This window comes from Perognathus longimembris, chromosome 20 (genome assembly GCF_023159225.1).
Source record: "Perognathus longimembris pacificus isolate PPM17 chromosome 20, ASM2315922v1, whole genome shotgun sequence".
NCBI classification, from domain to species: Eukaryota; Metazoa; Chordata; class Mammalia; order Rodentia; family Heteromyidae; genus Perognathus; species Perognathus longimembris.
In genome coordinates, this window is record NC_063180.1 from 37,674,116 (window position 1) to 37,693,372 (window position 19,257).

At 45.7% G+C, this 19,257-nt stretch overlaps 1 protein-coding gene across 1 annotated transcript in view; it reads right to left on the reverse strand.

Annotated features, from left to right (window-relative positions):
- Window positions 1-1,005: 1,005 nt before the first annotated feature.
- Cers3 (ceramide synthase 3) overlaps window positions 1,006-19,257 on the reverse strand; it is a 47,033-nt gene continuing 28,781 nt past the window's right edge. The window contains exons 5-12 of the mRNA XM_048369519.1: window positions 16,848-16,905; window positions 16,237-16,287; window positions 13,796-13,888; window positions 11,559-11,687; window positions 8,390-8,496; window positions 7,540-7,693; window positions 1,403-1,566; window positions 1,006-1,364 (exon numbers count right to left, since the gene is read on the reverse strand). Of these exons, the coding sequence (XP_048225476.1) occupies window positions 1,420-1,566; window positions 7,540-7,693; window positions 8,390-8,496; window positions 11,559-11,687; window positions 13,796-13,888; window positions 16,237-16,287; window positions 16,848-16,905 (739 nt within the window). The 3' untranslated portion in view covers window positions 1,006-1,364; window positions 1,403-1,419. The remainder of the gene's footprint in view (window positions 1,365-1,402; window positions 1,567-7,539; window positions 7,694-8,389; window positions 8,497-11,558; window positions 11,688-13,795; window positions 13,889-16,236; window positions 16,288-16,847; window positions 16,906-19,257) is intronic.

Below are 19,257 nucleotides of genomic sequence, written 5' to 3' on the forward strand. Positions count from 1 at the left end.
CGCATGTGTTGTACTCACAAAAGCAACCAGTCCACAGAGAAAATGTGCATGTGTATTGCTCTTCCTACCATTCTGCAGCAAGGGATTTTGCTGGAGAAAAAAATTCTGAAGGGTTTTCATCTGGAGGTGTTGAGCACATGTTTGTATTAAAAGCCCAAACCCTCAGGCCTTTTCAGGGTGGGCATGGCTTTGCAGATCCACAGCCCCCCTTCTCCCCACAGCCTGGCTTATTGTGGGTGCCAGCACAGGAGGAAGATAGAAAAAGTGGACCCAGGCCAGGAGAGGAGGGCTGAGTGGAGGCCACGTGAGACGTCTCTTGAGGTGGGCCTGGACGCTCAGGACACGTGTCCTCCGTAGTGGACAGGCCACAGAAAGGAGGGCATAGGGCGTGAGTTCGAGTCTTCCCCACTTTCCCTCCTGGAGTGCCCGCCAGCCCAGCCCTGCCCTGCCCTTTCTCCCTGCCATCTGCGTGGGCTGAGAGTGGAGATTCCGTGCCCATGGGGCGGTGCCAGCCCAGGGGTGACATGGTGCAGGGAGCAAGCCGGCCTCAGGCTGACTCCCCCAGAGAAGGCCCCGAATGGCCCCTCACGGCCCACGGCGGCTCTGCCGGCTGGCGAAGGCGGCCTCGGGCAGCCCGCGAGGGCCGGCGGGATGAGACTTGCTGACCCTACCCGTCTCTTCCCTTGGTCACAGCACCCCAGGGCCGAGGGGTGAAGCCCGTGAGGGGCTAACACATAAAGACCATCAAATCCAAGCGGCCTCTGGGGTTTGGCTGGCCAGGCAGCTCAGCGCTGTGGAAAGGAAGGTGCGAAGACTGCGCGCTTCCTTCGGCCTCTCGGAGCACAGAGGAGCGGCTGACATGGGCGCACCGTGGCCCGGTGCGCCTCGCCCTGCGCCGCCCATCCCTCTAGCCCAGGGGGAAGCTGGTGGAGCCCAGTGAGTTTCCTTCACAGCAGCCAATCCACAGGCCCAGGCCCAGGTGCGAAGGTGAAAGGACCCAAAACAAAGGGGATCTTGGGAAAGTCAGAAGCCTCAAGCTCAAGTGCACCGAGGCATGACACTGGAACAGAAAACGGGGCTCTGGAGGCATCTTTGAAATCTCTGACAAGTCTGAGTTCTAACTCCAAGAAAAACCCATGGACATGCGTTGAGTTTAACATTTCACACTGGTTAACAATATCTTAGGAGGAAAGGAGGGTTAGAAAGATGGAGGGGGCAGGGGCTGGTGGTGGACACCTGTAATCCCAGCTATTTGGAGGCTGAGGCAGGAAGTCTGTGAGTTCTAGGCCAGTCTGGTCAACATAGGAGATTCCCCCCAAAAGAAAGAAGGGCACCCTGGGGTCCCAGGGGGGTCCTGTCAGCCACGTGATGGAGGGGACCGCCCAGGCCTCCCACGGTCCCTGTTGCGTGTGCTTCAAGTTAACGGCTGTGCTGCCCATTGGGAATGAGGTGCCTGTCGACCCCAAGTCCGTTCTTCACACACATTATTTCATTGCTCTTGGTGTCCTTTTCCTCTTCCTCATCTTCCTCTTCCTCTTCATCATCACTCCTCACATCCTGGACGGTCTAGATGGAAGGAAGAATTGGCTGTGAGTGGAAACCTTCCAGAAAGTCTTGAGTTTAGAGGTGTGATTCCCATTGTAGAAGACCCCACAGCCACGCCTAATCAAAGCAGTCCACAGCACGTGTCGCAAACACTCCTCAGAAGACTTAAAGAACCCAAGTTAGAGGCTGGGACTATGGTCTAGTGGTAGAGTGCTTGCCTCGTATACATGAAGCCCTGGGTTTGATTCCTCAGCACCACATATATAGAAAAAGCCAGAAGTGGCGCTGTGGCTCAAGTGGTAGAATGCTAGCCTTGAGCAAAAAGGAGCCAGGGACAGTGCTCAGGCCCTGAGTTCAAACCCCAGGACTGGCAATAAATAAATAAATAAAAATAAAATGAAAGAACCCAAAATACACATACCCTATTTTCAGACCACAATAGAATGGGACTAGAAAGCAACACTATCAAAAGGGTAATAGGAAAATCTCAGAACCAGGGAAAATTGAATACCGCCCTTTTAGTCAGTGGGTAAAAAAGAGACTCTCAAAGAATATTAGAAAAATATTTTAAACTAAATGAAAATAAAACTACAACATAAGTAGTCACAACCTACCATTTGAAAAAATAACTAGCTTAGGTACACTAGAAAAAAAAAGTTCTAATCAACTGAAATCACAAAAGGATAAGAAACGATGTAGAATACAATCCATACTCTGTAAACAACCACCAAAAGAAACCAAAACATTTCACAGTTGCAAATACTTTCCAGCCATAGAAATACTTAATAGAAATTTTTTTTTTTAAATGAAGCTGGGAACCATTGACATATACTTGTAATCCAAGCTACAGGAGGCTGAGATTTGAGGATCACAATTCAAAGTCAGCCTGGGCCGAAAAGTCCATGACACTGTTATCTTCGATTAACAAGCAAAAAGCTAGATGTGACGTTGTGGCCAGAGAGAACCAGTGTTGAGGGAAAAAGCCAGGGAATGGCCCTGAATTCAATCCCCAGTACCGGTGCACGCCTGTGCGCATGCGCGCGCACACACACGCACGCACACACACACACGCACACAAAATTGTAAAAAAGAAACCTTTGGTATGATTGGGTTAACCTAGAACCCCCCCCCCCCTTGATGGGGTAAGCCTCTCTAGGTTTTCCTGATCGCTCTTTATGAAAAGCTAGGGTTGATTCGCCAATGATTTGCAAAGCAATAACAACAAGAATAACCACGCCACGTCAACGATGTGAGGATGACAAGTGTGAGAGCCGAGCCACAGCTGGCCTGGGAGCACGGAGAGCAGCGCGCGTGGGCTGGGGACACGCGTGTGTTGAGGAGCGCCCACTGCGGCACAGGGGTCCTGCGTGCGGGTCTCGGGGCCGCGTGGCCTTGGGTGGCTCGGACGCGTCCTCCGCTGTCCTGGCTCTGCTCTCCGCCTCTGTAACCCAGACAGTGTGAGAGTGGCTTCTCACGGTGACCGTGAGACTTCGAGTGGGCATGGGCACCAGGCGCGCTCAGCACAACACTGCCTGCGGACCGTCCAATGGCCTTCCAGCTCTGTAAAGTTCTGTAAGGATTCAATTTCCTTGTAGAGCTGAATGAATGCAGTGTAGCGAGGAATATTCATATTGGGAATGTGTGTACGTGTGTGTGTACATGCACTACTGCTAACACTGGGGCTTGAACTCAGGGCCTGGAGTTAGTTGCCCCTTCGTTTTTTCATCCAAGGTTGGTGTTCTACCACCTGAGCCACAGCTTCACATCTAGCTTTTTGTTGGTTAATTGGAGACAAACGTCTCACAGACTTTTCTGCCTGGGCTGGCTTTGAACTGTGATCCTCGAATCCCATCTTGGCATCCTGAATAGCTAAGATTACAGGCATGATCTACTGGCACTCAGCTCAAGTTTGGACTCTTTTATGCCAAACAATTTGGCAGTGATATTTCTGTCATCCGGTTCCTAAATTCCATTGTTGTGGAGTTGTCAGATTCGGCTGTTTGCGTAAAGGTTTAGGAATATAGGAAATATAAATGGAGACCATGTTGATGATGCTTTTCAGTGGCCAGCCTCTGTGGGATGTTCAGTCAAGCGCAGTTTTACATCTGCATGGTCACCGCAACAAGGCTTGGAGGCTTCCTGGATGTTAGGCTGAGGATGGGGCGTGAGTCATCCCATCAACGGGGAAGCCTGGGCAGAGGCCTGGCTACAAGCCAAGCCGCCTCACACCTCACGCCGGCTGCTGCACCGTCTCCGGCTTAAGCAAGACAAAGGGGCTTGACTGAGCCAACCAGCAGGCACCGCCTAGCTTAGGTTGTGGGTGACTGGCTGGCAGGAACCTGCCTAAGGAGGGACGGGGGAGGGGATGGGAGGAGGACAACAGGACAAGGACAAGGCCGAAGCCTTTAACTTGTGCCTGCTGCTGAAGCCCTAGAGCCTATAAGGTGGATACTAATGTGGGCCCCTGGTTACAGGTGAGGATATTAAGACAACAAGGAGGCAGCAATCACTCAGCCAAGATTGGGAGCACGAGGGTTGGACTGTGCACAGAACTGTACTCTTAGTTACCTCTTGGCTTTGCTCAGAAGTGATTTGGAAGGGCCTAGGCACATGGCTCAAGCCTTTAATCCCAGATATTTGGGAGGTGGAGTTCAGAGGGCTGCATATTTGCGGCCAGCTGTGGCAAAAAGTTAGTGAGATCCTATTGCAAAGCAGAAGCGCCAGCTACACAAGGGCAAACACATGAGCCTTTATCTGAAAAATAACCAAAGCAGAAAGGGCCGGTGGCTCAAGTGGTAAAGTGAGGCTTTGAGTTCAATGCTTAGTACAAAGAAGGAGAAGGAAGAGGAGGAGGAGGAGGAGGGGGAGGGGGAGGGGGAGGGGGAGGGGGAGGGGGAGGAGGAGGAGGAAGAGAATTAGAAAACAACTAAGCAACTTAAAGTAACTTAAATATGTGCTGAGTTTTAGTCACTTGTTTTAATCTCTTATTACTTGGCTCATTTGTGCACTATTCTTGACTCTAGACCACTATTTTAAATTAATTTTTTGCCCTTCACTTGGAGACTAAGAGACAAAGGTGAAGTGCTCCGCGACAGGGCGCCAGGTGCCTGGGCTCTGGCTGGAGGTCACGGTGGACACGGGCCTGGGCTTCGCTCTGCGCGTGCGCCTGGCAGGCTCCTGTCTTTGACTCAAGCAGTGCAGGGCAGGCGCACATCCCTCCAGGGGCTGGAGAGGCGCTGCCTGCCGGGTGCAGGTGGCTGGAGCAGGTTGCCAAGGGGCTCAGGGCTCCATGCCGGCAGGCCCCAGTGGCGGAGGGCTCCACTCCTGCAGGCTTTGGCTACTCATCAGTGTAAGACGTCACAGAGACACACGGGAGTTGGCCAGGACCCAGAGTGACAGTGAGTAAGGAAGGTTCTCCTAAGTACTGTTAAACAAAAGCGTACTGAGTTCCTTCTGGTTTCCTCTAAGTACACTGGCAGTGTTTGCAAAGGTGACTCAGCCAGCCCGTCCGTGTCTCCTGACGGGACCTGTGGATTGCTCATTCATCCTGAAGCCTCCCGTTTGATAGGAATCCTAAGTGTCAGTGCCAAGTCTCGCTTTCAAGCGCGCAGCAAGCTGAACAGGGCTCCTACGTGCCAGTGTCTGAAACCCAACTGATGCTACTTAGAGATTCAGAAATGAAAGCAAATGAAGGAAGTTTCTCATTCATCACGCATACGTGAGGGAAACTAAGAGGTGACTGTTAGAAAAATAAGTTCACTTGAAGAAATAAAATCAGTTCTTCTTTTAAGTATGCTGTACAAATCCAGAGACCAGAAATTATCAATCGATTCCTTTGTAACTTCCCACCTATACGAATTACTTATTCATTTGTATGTTCAAAATTATTTACTCGGCCTGGGAATGTGGCTTATTGGTAGAGTGTTTGCCTGGCATGCATGAAGCCCTAGGTCGATTCCTCAGTACCACATAAGCAGAAAAGGCCAGAATGGAGCCGTGGCTCAAGTGGTAGAGCGCCAGCCCTGAGCACAGAGAGGCTTAGCGACAGAGCCCAGGCCCTGAGTTCAAGACTGGCAAAAAAAAAACAACCCAAAAACCCAAACCATTCAAAGTCCTCAAAATTGTTTACTCAATCTTTGTTTTTAAGATTTAAAATCTGCATTAAATGCTAAATGTTTTCTTAGTAGAGTTGAAAACCGATTTACTTCTTTTCCTAAGAAAACTCCTGCCATGGCCATGCCTCTCCTCTCCTTTGCAATCCAACTCTGCCTTCAAACACCATTCTTTCTCGACCAAGGCTTTATGGCTTTGGAGGGGTAAGCTGATTTCACAGCCAGCTTTGCCACTGCTGCAGAAAAGAGATGGGGTGTGCAAGCCAGCTGAAGTCACCCGGACAGCAAGGATTATGGCTGGGGGCCTCCACCAACCATAGCAAGCAGTCAAGATCAACTTGCAAACAGCTTTGCTGAAGAAAGAAAGGATTCTCCTCCACAGCTCACCAGGCTCCTGGGTTTTTAATCAGGCCTGGCTTGACCCAGGAGAGATTAGCAATGTGAAAATTACAATGGATCCAAACAAGTTTTCAAGTGTTAATCTCCTGGTCCCTTCCAGGTCTGTAATTACTGTTTTGTGTTTGTTTGTTTGTTTGTTTTTAAATCAGGTAATAAGGGGACAGTCTTTTTGTGGGGCCAGGAGGTCCCCACAAAATGGTCCCACCCAATGGAAGGACAGGTCCGACTGAGGATCCTTCTCTTATACTAACTACTGAACCTACACACGGTCCAGTGCTCTAATTCTTAACCTCCTCTCAGCTGTAGCAATCATGTAGACACAATGCTTTCATAGATCATAGAACAACTAGTGAGAACTCTCATGAACTAGAGTTCATGACTGAACTTCCATGAAATTTCGTTTTCTTGGCACTCCAACTGCTCAAGAAAACAGGCTCATGTAAGTAATTTAGTTAATTACACTGAGTTGATTCAATGTGGCTGATTTTGTATATCTGTTTAGATCTAGAAGCTGAGTGATGGCCAAAACAAACAAACCAACAAAGCACTCAGAGACCAATAACTGATACCTACTTCATGTAGCAAACCTCAGTGGTCTTTGAGATGTATTTACTACTGACATAGACAAATGAGTCCGTCAGAAACATGACCAGAAATTAAATTCATCTGAGTAACATTCAATATTCAACTTGAAAGATGCTTCACTGAAACTCTCCTCAATATATGATTTTCAGACCAAAAAAGAAGTGAGAGCTGATTTTTGTTTTTCGCTTTCTTTCACGAGGCAACCCATACTCCATCATTTATGATACCTTGTCCTAGGCTCCCCAGCCAATGGAGTCACTTCCACCTTTTCTTGCATAGCAGGTCTCTAGGGCCTAGTTACCCCTGGCTGTTCTGCACATTACAATTCGTGGGTTAGTAGTAGGTGAGATTTCCCTACTGTATGGTGGCCAGTCATTGACTATATCTTCTTCAGTCCCTATTCTGAAATGGAAGCCATTACTCATTAGCTTAACGGAGCAAAGGCTGACATCAGGGATTCTTCAAATAGCAGCAACCATATTTTTGGATTTCAAAAGTTGAAAGCAATAGATCCTATCATAAAAGCAATTTTTTGTGGCTTTTCTTCAGTGTTAGGGATCGAATCACAGCGCCTTACATGTGTTCCAAAAATACTCTAGTACTGAGCTACATCCCCAGCCTCTAAATGAAAGTACCTTAGCGATCGACTTATGAAAAATATGACTGTATCATAGAAAGAAACGTTATCAATAAAAAATAATAGGACAGTGGCAGAATGCCTGCCTAACATGTACAAAGCCTGTAGTTCAATCCACAACACCAAGAAAAAGAAAAAAAATCTGATTAAAAAAAAAACACCTATGGATTAATTTAGCATCTCACCAGCTAGACCTCACTTTTAATCCAGCAATAATTGAAGTATGCAATTTAGGAGTAGTAATACCTGGACAGTCCTTACCTCATTGAATATACATTTTTTGAGCACCTTCAAGATGAGATAACCCCAGTAAAGGTGAAGAATTTGAAGGACTATGAGCTGCAGGTTGAGGAAGATGTATGGAAAGAAAGGCTCAAGGTAATGCAAAGGCAGAATAATTGTGCAGTACAAAATCCTGAAAAACAAGACAAGGAGGAGAATTTTGTTATGGTCAAAGCACTCTCAAATCTTCAACGAGGGCACAAGGTCTTCTGTCCATACTAGGGCTTGAACTCAGGGCCTTATGTTCTCACTTGGCCTTTGTCCCCTCAAGACTGGTGCCCTACCACTTGAGTCACAGCCCCACTTCCAGCTTTCTGCTAGCTAACTGGAGACCAGAGTCTCATAGCCTTTTCCATGCATGATGACTTCAAACCATGATCCTCAGATTCCAGCCTCCTGAGTAGCTAAGATTACAGGTTTGAGCATCAGTGCCCAACCTGTTCTAATTCTTTATTAAAATGTGAGTTGCAGGGGGCCAGGAATGTGGCTTAGTGGTAGAGTGCTGGTCTAGCATGCATGAAGCCCTGGGTTCAATTCCTCAGTAACCTATAAAGAGAAAAAGCCGGAGGTGGCACTGTGGCTCAAGTGGTAGAGCGCTAGCCTTGAGCAAAAGAAGCTCAGGGACGGCGCCCAGGCCCAGAGTTCAAGGCCCAGGACTGGAAAAAAAAATGTAAATTACACTTTTAAAAATTTTTTAATGAAGTTATAAATAAAGCTCCATCACATTCTTTTCTTCCACTAAACCTTTAACAACTGGAGATCCCTGTGAGGATGGGAAGGGTGGCCCTCCCGGAACAGGCACCAAGGCCCCCTCAGCCCACCAACTTACCAGAAGGGGTAAATGATGAAGCGGCTGAAGAAAAACACGAAAGAGAAGATGAAAAAGAGAGCATTACAGGTTTTCGTCCATCCAGCATAAGAAAACATCTTCGCAGACTAAAAAACAAAGAAAGAAATTAAATTTGCATAAGGTGCTAGCAATATACATTTAAAAAAAAAAACAACAACAGCAACCAAAAACGGAGCAATGAAACCATGTGATGTCCAGGAAGGCGAGGGAAAGGATGGATTCAATCAGATCAGCCACCATGACACGTGCTCATGCCAGACTCTTTATCTTGCCCTGTGCTTGATGTTTTCCATAGGGCCCCTGGCTGTCAAGAGCACAGTCCACCCTGGCATGCATTTCACTCAGGCACTTATTTAATAGCGCCGTTTAATGGGGGAGGAGAGGGGCCCGGAAGGCCGGCTGTGTGCTGGCGGGGTTTGGCTGGCGGGAGAATGCTGCCTCCTTGTGGCTGCTTTAAAGCAGAGAATGGAAGAGGTGTGGGAGGCAGGTGTGGGGTTCTGTCCTGGTGGTAATGAAGCTTCAAGCGCACGTTTAGTTTCTACTCACTTTATGTTCATCCTCACTGCTCGTGCTGTCTGTGGAGAAAAGAATTGGAGAAAGGGATATGTGTGTGTGTGTGTGTGTGTGCACGCACGTGTGTGCACACACGCATGTGCTGAGGACACTCAGTGTATGGTCCAGGGCACCCAGGGCCAAGGAGGAACGTTCCTGGTGGGAGTCTGGGAGGGGCGGGGGTGAGGCTGGGTAGGAAAGTGGCTGGGGTACAGACCAGTCCCTTAGGGGGTCTGGTTTAGACTCAGCAGTTTCAGTTCTGACTATCCCCTGTGGCCCCAAGATCTTTCTAGAACCAGAAAAAAAGAATATGCGTGCCCTCTAGGAAGGGTTCATCCCAAATTTCCCCAGGGGCAAGGATGGGACCAGCCTGTGAGGCTGGAGGAGCGGAGAAGGTGGGGGATGGGACCTGGGGGGCACGGTGGGAGAGAGAGCAGAGGCGTGGGAAGCTGGAGATGGGATCTAAGTCCACACATGTGAGGAAAATGCAACACCTCTGCATGAAGGGAGGACTGTGTAAAGAGCAAATAGTAAGGATCCGGCAGGGTACGTTCAAGTGTTGAATCCCGGGTCAAAGCTTCGGCATGGGAAAATTAGGAGAGGGCTAGGAAGATGCATGAAGGAAGGCAGAAGGTCTGGTAGGGCTAAGAATTTGAAGAGCTGAGGTTATGATTCCCGGCAGAGGAATGTACCACCAATTGTCTTCAGGAATGAAAGATGAATGGGCTTTATCTTCAAGGAAGATGCAAGTTAGGTCGTGACTGGTGACCTGAGAGTGATTCATGATCATTAACAACATGAATGCTGCTCGTTTCCCCATGAAGAAAACTCTGAATTTCACATTTCATTGTTCTTCAAATAAATAATGAGTTAAATCTCACAGTGTACCTCATGGGGTAAGTATGACTTCTCATGTTACAGCTAGGGAGAGAAAACAAAGCAATAAGTGATTTGCCCAAATCTCTTGGGGAGTTGTGTCAATGACAGGGAAGAGGAGGGTGGGCGGGGCCAGCCATGCGGCCTTGGTTCCCTGTTGGAAAGTTTAACTCTCCCTTAGTAACACAATGGAAGTGTTTTCACATTGGACGCACATCAAAGGCAATCTAACAAGAGCATTTAGAAGCAACAGACTAATATAAAATTCCTAGGTCATTATAAGCAATTATAACAAAGATGGCTGTGCTCAGAAAAGCACACATGGCAAATCTGGCCCAGTCTCGTTACTTTCCAGCCATTTGCTGCACTGATGGCACATGTAATAACCTTGACCTTCACAGTGGGATTTGCATATCTAATTAAGATGTAGATGAAGATAGAGGGAAGTCTGTACACCGGGAATTTTTTTTTTTTTTTTTTTTTTTTTGCCAGTCTTAGGGCTTGAATTCAGGGCCCGGGCACTGTCTCTGAGCTTCTTTTGCTCAAGGCTGGTACTCTACCATTTGAGCCACGGCGCCATTTAACAGCTTTTTCTGTGTATGTGATACTGAGGAATTGAACCCAGGGCTTCATGCATGCTAAGGCAAGCACTCTGGCACTAAGCCACATTCGCAGCCCAGCACAGGGAATATTTTATCAGTAACCAGTTGCTTCGAAATGGCGCCAGATAATTCCTATTACTTCTTGAACATGAATGGGTCAATTATGGTCCAGACCATGGATTAAAAGCTGGCTGACCTTACAAATAGTTTTAATATTTTTAAAGGAGTATAAAAAAATAAAAAACAAAGGAAATATGTGACAGAAATCACATGCGGCCCACAAAACTATATTTACTGTCTGGCCCTTCACCAAAAAGTTTGCTGAACTTCAATCTAGGAGAATGAAATTCTATTAAATTTAATTTCTTCCATATCAACTTATATTCGGTTAGAATCCAAACCCTCCAAGGAGTTATCCCAAATGTGAACCTGGTTAGCGGCATTTCCCTGGGTTCATTAAAATGAGTGTATTGAAACGAATCCTATGTGATTCTGGGAAATGTTCTAGCGATGGCATGAGACCTGGCAAAGAGAAGACACTCACCCCCAGCCTCGGGGCCAACAGAAACCCAGGCCTGAGCGAGGCCTGGATCCTCTTCGTTTGTGTGGTATGGGATTAGTAAGACTCCTGCCATACTGTTCCCTGCTTCAGAAAACATCATAAGCCCTGTTTCTCCTTTAGAAAGAGAGTACTGTTTAAAACACATCAGCGGGTGTTTTCTAAAGCAAGACTAGGACTGGAGGAGGCCGGAGAGGGGGAGTGTGGCCATGCGCTGGGGAGTCAGGCCTCCACTGCCTTAAACAGCTACATGGTGATGTCCAACTTTGGGACAAGGTTGCCATAAATCCAAGTCATAGATTCAGGTTTGTTTCCTCTTCAAATACCTCACCTCACCTCCTGAGCTAGCATTGGCACAGATCTACCTCCCACAAGCACGGTGGAGACGAGGGGAAAAATGAAAACCAACAGCTTTCATTTCTTTCATCTGAGCCATTCTTGGACTTCGGGTGTTTCCAGGGCCCTGCTAACCCACTCACAGATAGTTCTTTCTTCAAGCACTTACAGAAAACCAGGACGTGGGTGTTAGGGTACAATTTTGTAAGTGGTAAGTACATACCTCCAGCCAAATGTCAGCCACGTCGTGTACCACCATCACCAGGGTCCCTCCACGAATGTAATTAGCACACCAGGAAAAGCCCATCAAGATAAGAGCAGCCAGGTGGTGGACAACATTGGCCAGAAAGTCCTACATACAACAGAAAAATGGAAGACATAAAGCAACTGAAGGTACTTTCCAGCAACTGGAAAAGGTAACAGTCATCATTATTATTCCAAAAACTTACAATTGTATGTTTTATGTGTGGGAGCCACTACTGGGACTTGAACTCGGGACCTTGTGCTTTTGCTTGGCTTTTCCACTTAAATCTGGCACTCTACCTCTTGAGCTGCAGCTCTACTTCCAGATTTGTGCCAGTCCAGGTAAAAGAATCAGTGAACTCTTCTATAGTAAACCTAGGTGTGATAGTTCACAAATGAATCCTAGCTACATGGGAAGTGGCAGTGAGAGGATCATGGTCCCAGGCCTATCTAGGGCAAAAATTGAGCCCCTATCTGGAAAATGACCTGAGGCCAAAAGGACTGGAGATGTGGCTCAAGCGGTAGGACACTGCCCTAGCAAGTGCAAGGCCCTGAGTTCAAACCCCAATATTGCTAAGAAAAAAGGGAAAATGGTAGTTTTAATAAATACATAATTATTAAGGCAAGTTACTACATAAGAAATAAGAAAAACTGAAACCAGAACTACTCCACCAGAAAAATCAAGGCTAAAGAAAGTTACCATCATCTACAAAAAAAAAAAAAAAGATATACAAATAGGCAGGCACTTAGTCTATAAAAAGATGTGAGTCATCGGGAAAATGCAAACCAGACCACAATGAGATGACACTTTACATTCTACAGGACAGCTGGAAGAAAAGGGATGAGCAGCAATAAGTGCTCCGAGTTACTCCCAATTCCCCTCTCTTGCCAACCCCCTCCCTCTCCCTATCTGTGGTCTTCTTCCTATCCCCAGATAGTTCTCCTCCCCTGTTCAAGTCTAGACCACATCCAGGACAGTCACACTGACGCTCTGCAAGTTCTTTGAAGGTGTCCAGTTAGCCGCAGTGCACCTCCTAGTGAGGCTCAATGAGCATTCAACTTCAACGTACAACGTCGTTTACCAAGCCAATTTCGTTTTACCTAGCATTAAATTAACTGTAATTTACTTTCATGAACATTTTGCTACACACCAGCCTTGTCCATAAGGTTTAGCATTGGACATACAGGCCTGAATTTTCTCTCATTTGGCTTCCATATTACGTGTCTGAGGAAGTCTTGCAGCTATATTTAAGGTCTAACATCGTTCTTGTACCAGTAAAGAGGTTAGCCCAACAGTTTCTGAAGTGTGTCACTTTGTAACTGCAGAGGAAGTCAGAATGCCCCTGTCTCAGTTTACCTGAAAATAAAGCAAAGCTAGCAATGCTTGAAGCAAGATTTTCTAACAAGTGTATTTGGTAAATTAAGAAAAAAATATTTTTTTAAGTTTTTAAGAGGGGCAGGGAGAAAAGATGATGGGAGTGAGATTGATTGGGATATGTTATAAATATGTATGGAAATATAATAATGAATTCCTCCCCCATAATTGATGCAAGCTAATGTATCTATCTAAATAAACAAAAAGCATACATCTATAAAATAATAAAAATCACATCGTCCTTGAAAACATCCAAAAGAATCTCATAAAGTGGTTTGTCATCAACTAAAAGATATGACTGCAGAATAAAAATGACTAGCACTTTTCTTTTGTGAATTTAAGGACATGAAACTCCTAGACAGAAAGAACCAGACAACAGAAAAGAAAGATGTCTTTTCTTATTGAAAAGAAGTAAAGCTCCGAAGTTCTTATCATGTTTCATTACAAATACCAAGGCACTGAAAGATAATTTCTTTTTATTTTATTTTTTTTGCCAGTCCTGGGCCTTGGACTCAGGGCCTGAGCACTGTCCCTGGCTTCTTCTCGCTCAAGGCTAGCACTCTGCCGCTCGAGCCACAGCACCACTTCTGGCCGTTTTCTGTATATGTGGTGCTGGGGAATCGAACCTAGGGCCTCGTGTATCCGAGGCAGGCACTCTTGCCACTAGGCCATATCCCCAGCCCTGAAAGATAATTTCTAATACTATATGTACTATTTAAAGCAAGAGAACAAGCTGGTACTAAATACACATAAAAATACAATGGAAATATTAGAATTTGGGGCAGAGGGATGAATATTTTTTGAAAAAAACTCTAAAAGAGGTTTTGTAATTAGACACTTACCTTCCTTTTGACATCAGAGCCAACACTAAACAACAGGGACCAATAGAAGCTCATCTCTATTATGTAGTACCAGTACTGAGATGGCAGCAAGGGCTGAGGAAAAAGAAATGATCCATTTCTGTGAATATCACCCTGCACACCACTCATTTTAATGCAGCAAAACCTAGTTACACCCCACAAAATTCTATAGAATACAACAACTCAAAGCTTCACTTTCCAAAATAAATTACAGGTAATATTTCAATGTGTTGTACTTCTAAAAGAATAGACCAGTATTCTAAAATCAAGTTCAATGTTTTATCTATAAAGTGAGTAAAATGGCTACAGGTATAGTGCCTTATTTTAGCTGAATGGGAATTAAACCAGATGTACAATTGCTTACAGAGGTTAAACAGGACTCTGGGCGAGGAAGCAAACTGGTTTTCAAGTTAATTGAGAAAAAGGAGTCATGGAAGACAATGTACTTTTTATTTAAAATCACACAAAAAAAGACTTCAGGGTATGGGTAAATAGGAAATACATCTACCATCTCAAAAAAACTAAATCAGCTCAATCACAGATGGAAAATGAACAGTCCTTGCTCTAAATCTGTAACAGAACCTTCTGTTCTGTTCTGAGGTGAGTCTCCTCAGAGGGAAGACAGTGCCACCTGACCTTTTATATTTTCCCTATACGATGTCAGTCATTCAGTCAAAATCTATAGCGCAGAAAGAAACAAGAACAAGAAAGGGAAGAAGATGCTAGATTTATAAGGCTTGGATTTGAAAATAACTTTTAAAAAACGATGAAAAGTTAACACATCTTTAGAGAACTGGAATCCATTAAAATACACGAAAATTTGGGAACTAGAAATATAATAACTGAAAATATTTTTAAATAACTGAATTAAAAACCAGAAAGGTATGTTTAACAATGGGAGTGCATTAAAGTAGAAAATTCCCCAAACTGCTGAGTCCCCAAGCTCTTTCCCTGTTTGTATACTAACAGGTTGTTTGCCAGACTCATGGATGCCAGCAGAAGATAGGCGACTCCTGGGGCAGAGAAAAGGGCATTTTATGACTCAAGATATCAGCACATGTCAGAATACCAGTATATAAGTGTATATAAGTTACTTCTCCTATCTCCAGTTCCAAATGGGCTGAACAAAAACAATCAGGTGACAACTGCACATGCACGAGAGAAAACTTGAACTACCGAGCCTCAATCATCTATAATGGGGAGTAATAGTGTCTTCTCAGGAGGCATGAGCTCTGTCTTCTGAGGCAATGAGGCTCCAGGACAAAAGGCACTCACTTCACATGACATGCAAAACTGCAATGAACTGTCTCCCAATAGAGTATAATAGCACAGAGAGGCGAGAGGATAAAGAATATTTCTCAAAAAATATAAGAGGTTATGAAACAGTACAGAGAACTAGTATATCAGCACATTCGTATTTGAAAGTTAAGTAAAACTGGAGCGAAAAGAACGAAAGTAACAGGAAAGAATTTTAAAATCTGACTGAAAACATCAAGCCACAAATTCCAGATATATTAAAGATACCAAGGAGAATAAATTCAAAGAAAATTGTGTGTGAGAGAGAGACAGAGCCAGAGCCTATTCTTTGAAAGGCATGCTCAAAGGAGCAAAACTAAAAATGACAGCAGAGCACCAGTAGCTCACACCTGTAATCCTAGCTACTCAGGCAGCTAAGATCCAAAAAACTGTAGTTCAAAGCCAGCTTGGACAGAAAAGTCTATGAGACTCCATCTCCAAAAATAACCTGCAAAAGGACAGTCATGGTTCAGATGGTAGCAGGCCAACTAAGCAAGTAAGCCAAGCAAGCATCAGTTTAATAAAGAAGAAGCCACGGAAGGGACTTTTCTACAAGGATCGTGAACCTCATTGAAGCACAGGAATCCAGGAAGTGGCAAACAGCAGGGAAGGTTAACTTGACTAACTTACAAAATAATGATATTCTGCCATCAAGATCGTAAATATCTGAAAGAGGAGGGTATATGGCACAGTCTAGTGACTTTTCAGCAATTGGAAAAGCACTCATTTGTATTAGACTCCAATTTGTCAAGGATTTCTACGGCAATCTCTAGGATAATTACTGAAAAGTGAAAATCACATAGGGTCAAAAGTCACTATAATAGCAGTGAAATAGTAGTAATTAAAAAATCTTACCTGTCTCATAAGAAAGTGAGAGGAAATGTGTTAATACAAATAAAAGCATATGGTAAGATGACAGATTCAAACTCAAATAGATAACTACTTTAATTGTAAACCAACTACAGGTGTGAGATAGAGGCGGGTCAGAAAGGAAGAGGAAACCCAGGCTGAGAAAAAGCCAGAAGACACAAGGCACTGAGCCAGGAATAGGTTCAGGAGTAAGACCTAGGAGACAACCCAAGGGGTCGAGGCGCAGAAAGGGGAAGGTAATGTCAGAAGGGACTTACCTGTCTGGGATAGCCAACCCAAACCTGCCAGAGGTCATATGCCCATGGTTTCTAGGAGGGAAAAAAAATAAAAGCATCTCAGAGAACAGAACAGAAATAAATGTTTCAGAATAGAAAGAAAGCCTGATGTTGTCTACTGATGGACAAAGATACAGAGGAAGACTAATTTCTGTGGGCTCCTCTTGCTTTTGTTTCTCCCTCTGGAGATGTCTATTCATGTCATATTATGACCCTATAAATTCAATACTTCTGGTGAATTGGGGGTGGGGGGATATAGCTATCTCATTTAGTGAACTATTTCCAACAACTGAATCCATTAACATGATGATTTCTGGACCAATACTATTATTCTATCTGTATCAGTAAAATTATTTAGAGACAACCACAACAAAATTCTTAGGAGAAATCTTCATAGATCTTTTTGTGGTGTTATAAAATCACCCCAGGGCTAGCCTTGCCCATGCTAAGCAAGCATCTTCCCTAGCTACATCCCCAGAGAGGAGTTTTGCCTCTCTAGTTCTAAGATGAGGTAACCTCCTCCTAAAGGAGTTCTCAGGCAAGAATTTTTAAAATTTAAGACAAATTTCAAAGATACGGAAAACACAACTTACATCATAAAGAAATGCAATTCCAGCAATTGTAATCAGTAGGTAAAATGTAAATCGCCAGCTGCCAAAAGAAAGAAAGTCTTTAGTCCACTGTCAATGTGATGGACAGCTGAGAACGGAAGGACTCAGCCTAACAGGGTTTGGAGGAGTCACACAAATCTAACTGAGCCCTGGTTCTGCCCTTTATTTCATGGCCGCAAAGTCATTTCACCTATGGGTTCACTTTCTCATCTGTATCATGGGAGTAACAGAAAGTAAAAGAGAACTGAAGCCACTTTGCAAACCTATTGATCACAGTTCCAGTTTGAGAAGAAGAAGGTCAAATGCTTAACATTATTATTATGACTAGAACAATTCTGGTCTAGACATGGAGCCTCACAAACTTTTATGCCCAAGCTGGCCTCGAACCATGATCCCCCAATCTCTATTTCCCAAGAAGCTAGTGAGCCACTGCACCCAGAGTGTCTAATTATCTGACTCAGAAGAACAAAAAGCTTCCATTTTATTTGAAGGCCCAGTTGCTGTTGCCTGAGTGGCATTAGATAATTTGCTGCCCTTAAACCCTATTTTCTTTCCCTATGGAAACCCTGCTCACTTCCTCGGCCCAGCTTCTCATCTCTGCAGACCTTTCTCTGCCCCATCGGCTGAGCGGCTGTCACCTCTTCTCAAGTCCCACCGGAGCACCGGCAGCCATGTCCCCACTGGAGTACCGCCATTACGGCTTCATAGGTAACCAGGGCTGTTCTAGGACAGTGATCAGGTCTCGGATGTTTACTTCCCTCTTGAAATCCAGACCTCCAGAGCCTCCAACGGAAGTCCCTGCCCTGCCTGGCTGACTGGCCTGTGTCACTCAAAATGCCCTCCCTCGCCTGAGCTCTCAGGCCAACTTCCGGTGCACCCACTGAGACAGCCTGATTGCCCAGTGGTACTTCATTTGGTGATTCTCCGCTTGCTGACCAGGAGGCTGTCAGTGGCAGGGGCAGCAGAACACAGCTTAAACAGTCTCAGAATAGGAGCCAGAAGGGGCCTGTAGCCAGCTAGGGGTCTGCACCTGTTCCTCAAGCCAGATGGACATGCCTTTCTCAGTCACAGTGAGTCCACCATCCCCATCCCACTGCTATGGGAAGATTAGATGCACATTTATAAACTAAGGCAATGGACAAGAAAAGTAAGTGTAGGAATTGCACTGGAAGATGGTTCTACTCAGAGATACTGAATTTGTCTAGGGACCATGGTTAACAAAAATGGATGAATGCATGCATGTGTGAACATCAACAGGAACAAGGAGCAGCACGTGAGGCCAGGGCCGCTCTCCTCTGTTCTGTGCTGATCATCTAGGGATGGCCTTGTGCCAAGCTGACATTAGTGGTTACTACAGGGACAGCATAGTAGGAACCAGTCTTTCAAGAGTGAAAACTCACAGAGAAGCTGGTTAGAAAAGAATCTAAGCCATGAACACCAAGCTACTTCAGGAAAGGCAGTTGACGCCTGGGATTACGAGTGGGTGTTTTCTTTGAGACCCAGATGAGTTGGCTGGTCCTCCCAGATACCAGTCAGCATCATGGCTCAAGAGTCCTAAGGAATAGGGGCCTGAAAGGAAGACATCAAGCTTCTCCACAGGCTCTGGCTGCTTCTTATGTGGCCAGTTGTTCATTGTACCAACCAAGAAGAAAAAGCTGGAAGAAGTTGCTGGGCCATGGCCATGGGAGGGGCTTAAGGAAGGGGCAGAGAGAGGGAATCCACGGACGTGTCTACGTGCCATTTGGCACAATCTAATTAATGTACACCCATCTGAATGTAAAGAAGGAAGAGTGAAGGCCTGGCACACCTTGCTTTGCACAGGCGGCAGTTTCTGTCACCTAGGGGGCGGCCCACAGTGTAATATTCTACGGGACAGAAAAGGAAAAGAAGACTCAACCAAAACCAAAACTAGGTCTGGTGCAGGCTCACTGCCTGCAGACTGTATTCAATATATGCAGCCCTGGCATGGACGTCCCTGATGCACCCAGGCTCACAAGTCAAGTCAGACCCAGAGAAGTGCTCCGGCCCTGTACTGTGAGGAATGCGGCAGGATGTTCATGGACGCCCTCTCTGCTCTTACACACATGGTACCTGCCGACAATGAAGAAGCCTCGTGACCCGGGCCCAATCTCAACCCTGGGAGGGAGAGAGGCCAGGGCAGACATGCTTATGATTTGTCCAGACTTCAGGCTGAACATCGAGTCTCTCTTTAGACATCAAGGCCAGGCCCATTTCCTGGAGGAGGGAATGGAGGAGGAGGGCGGTGAGCCTGGCCGGCCCCGTGGAAGGACAGGGTAGGGTGGGAGGCGTGCCCCGAGTGCTGTCGGCTTGCTCTTGAGATGGCCGTGCTACTGTGGCGAAGCCGGCAGCCCCGCTGAGCTTGATGCCCCTC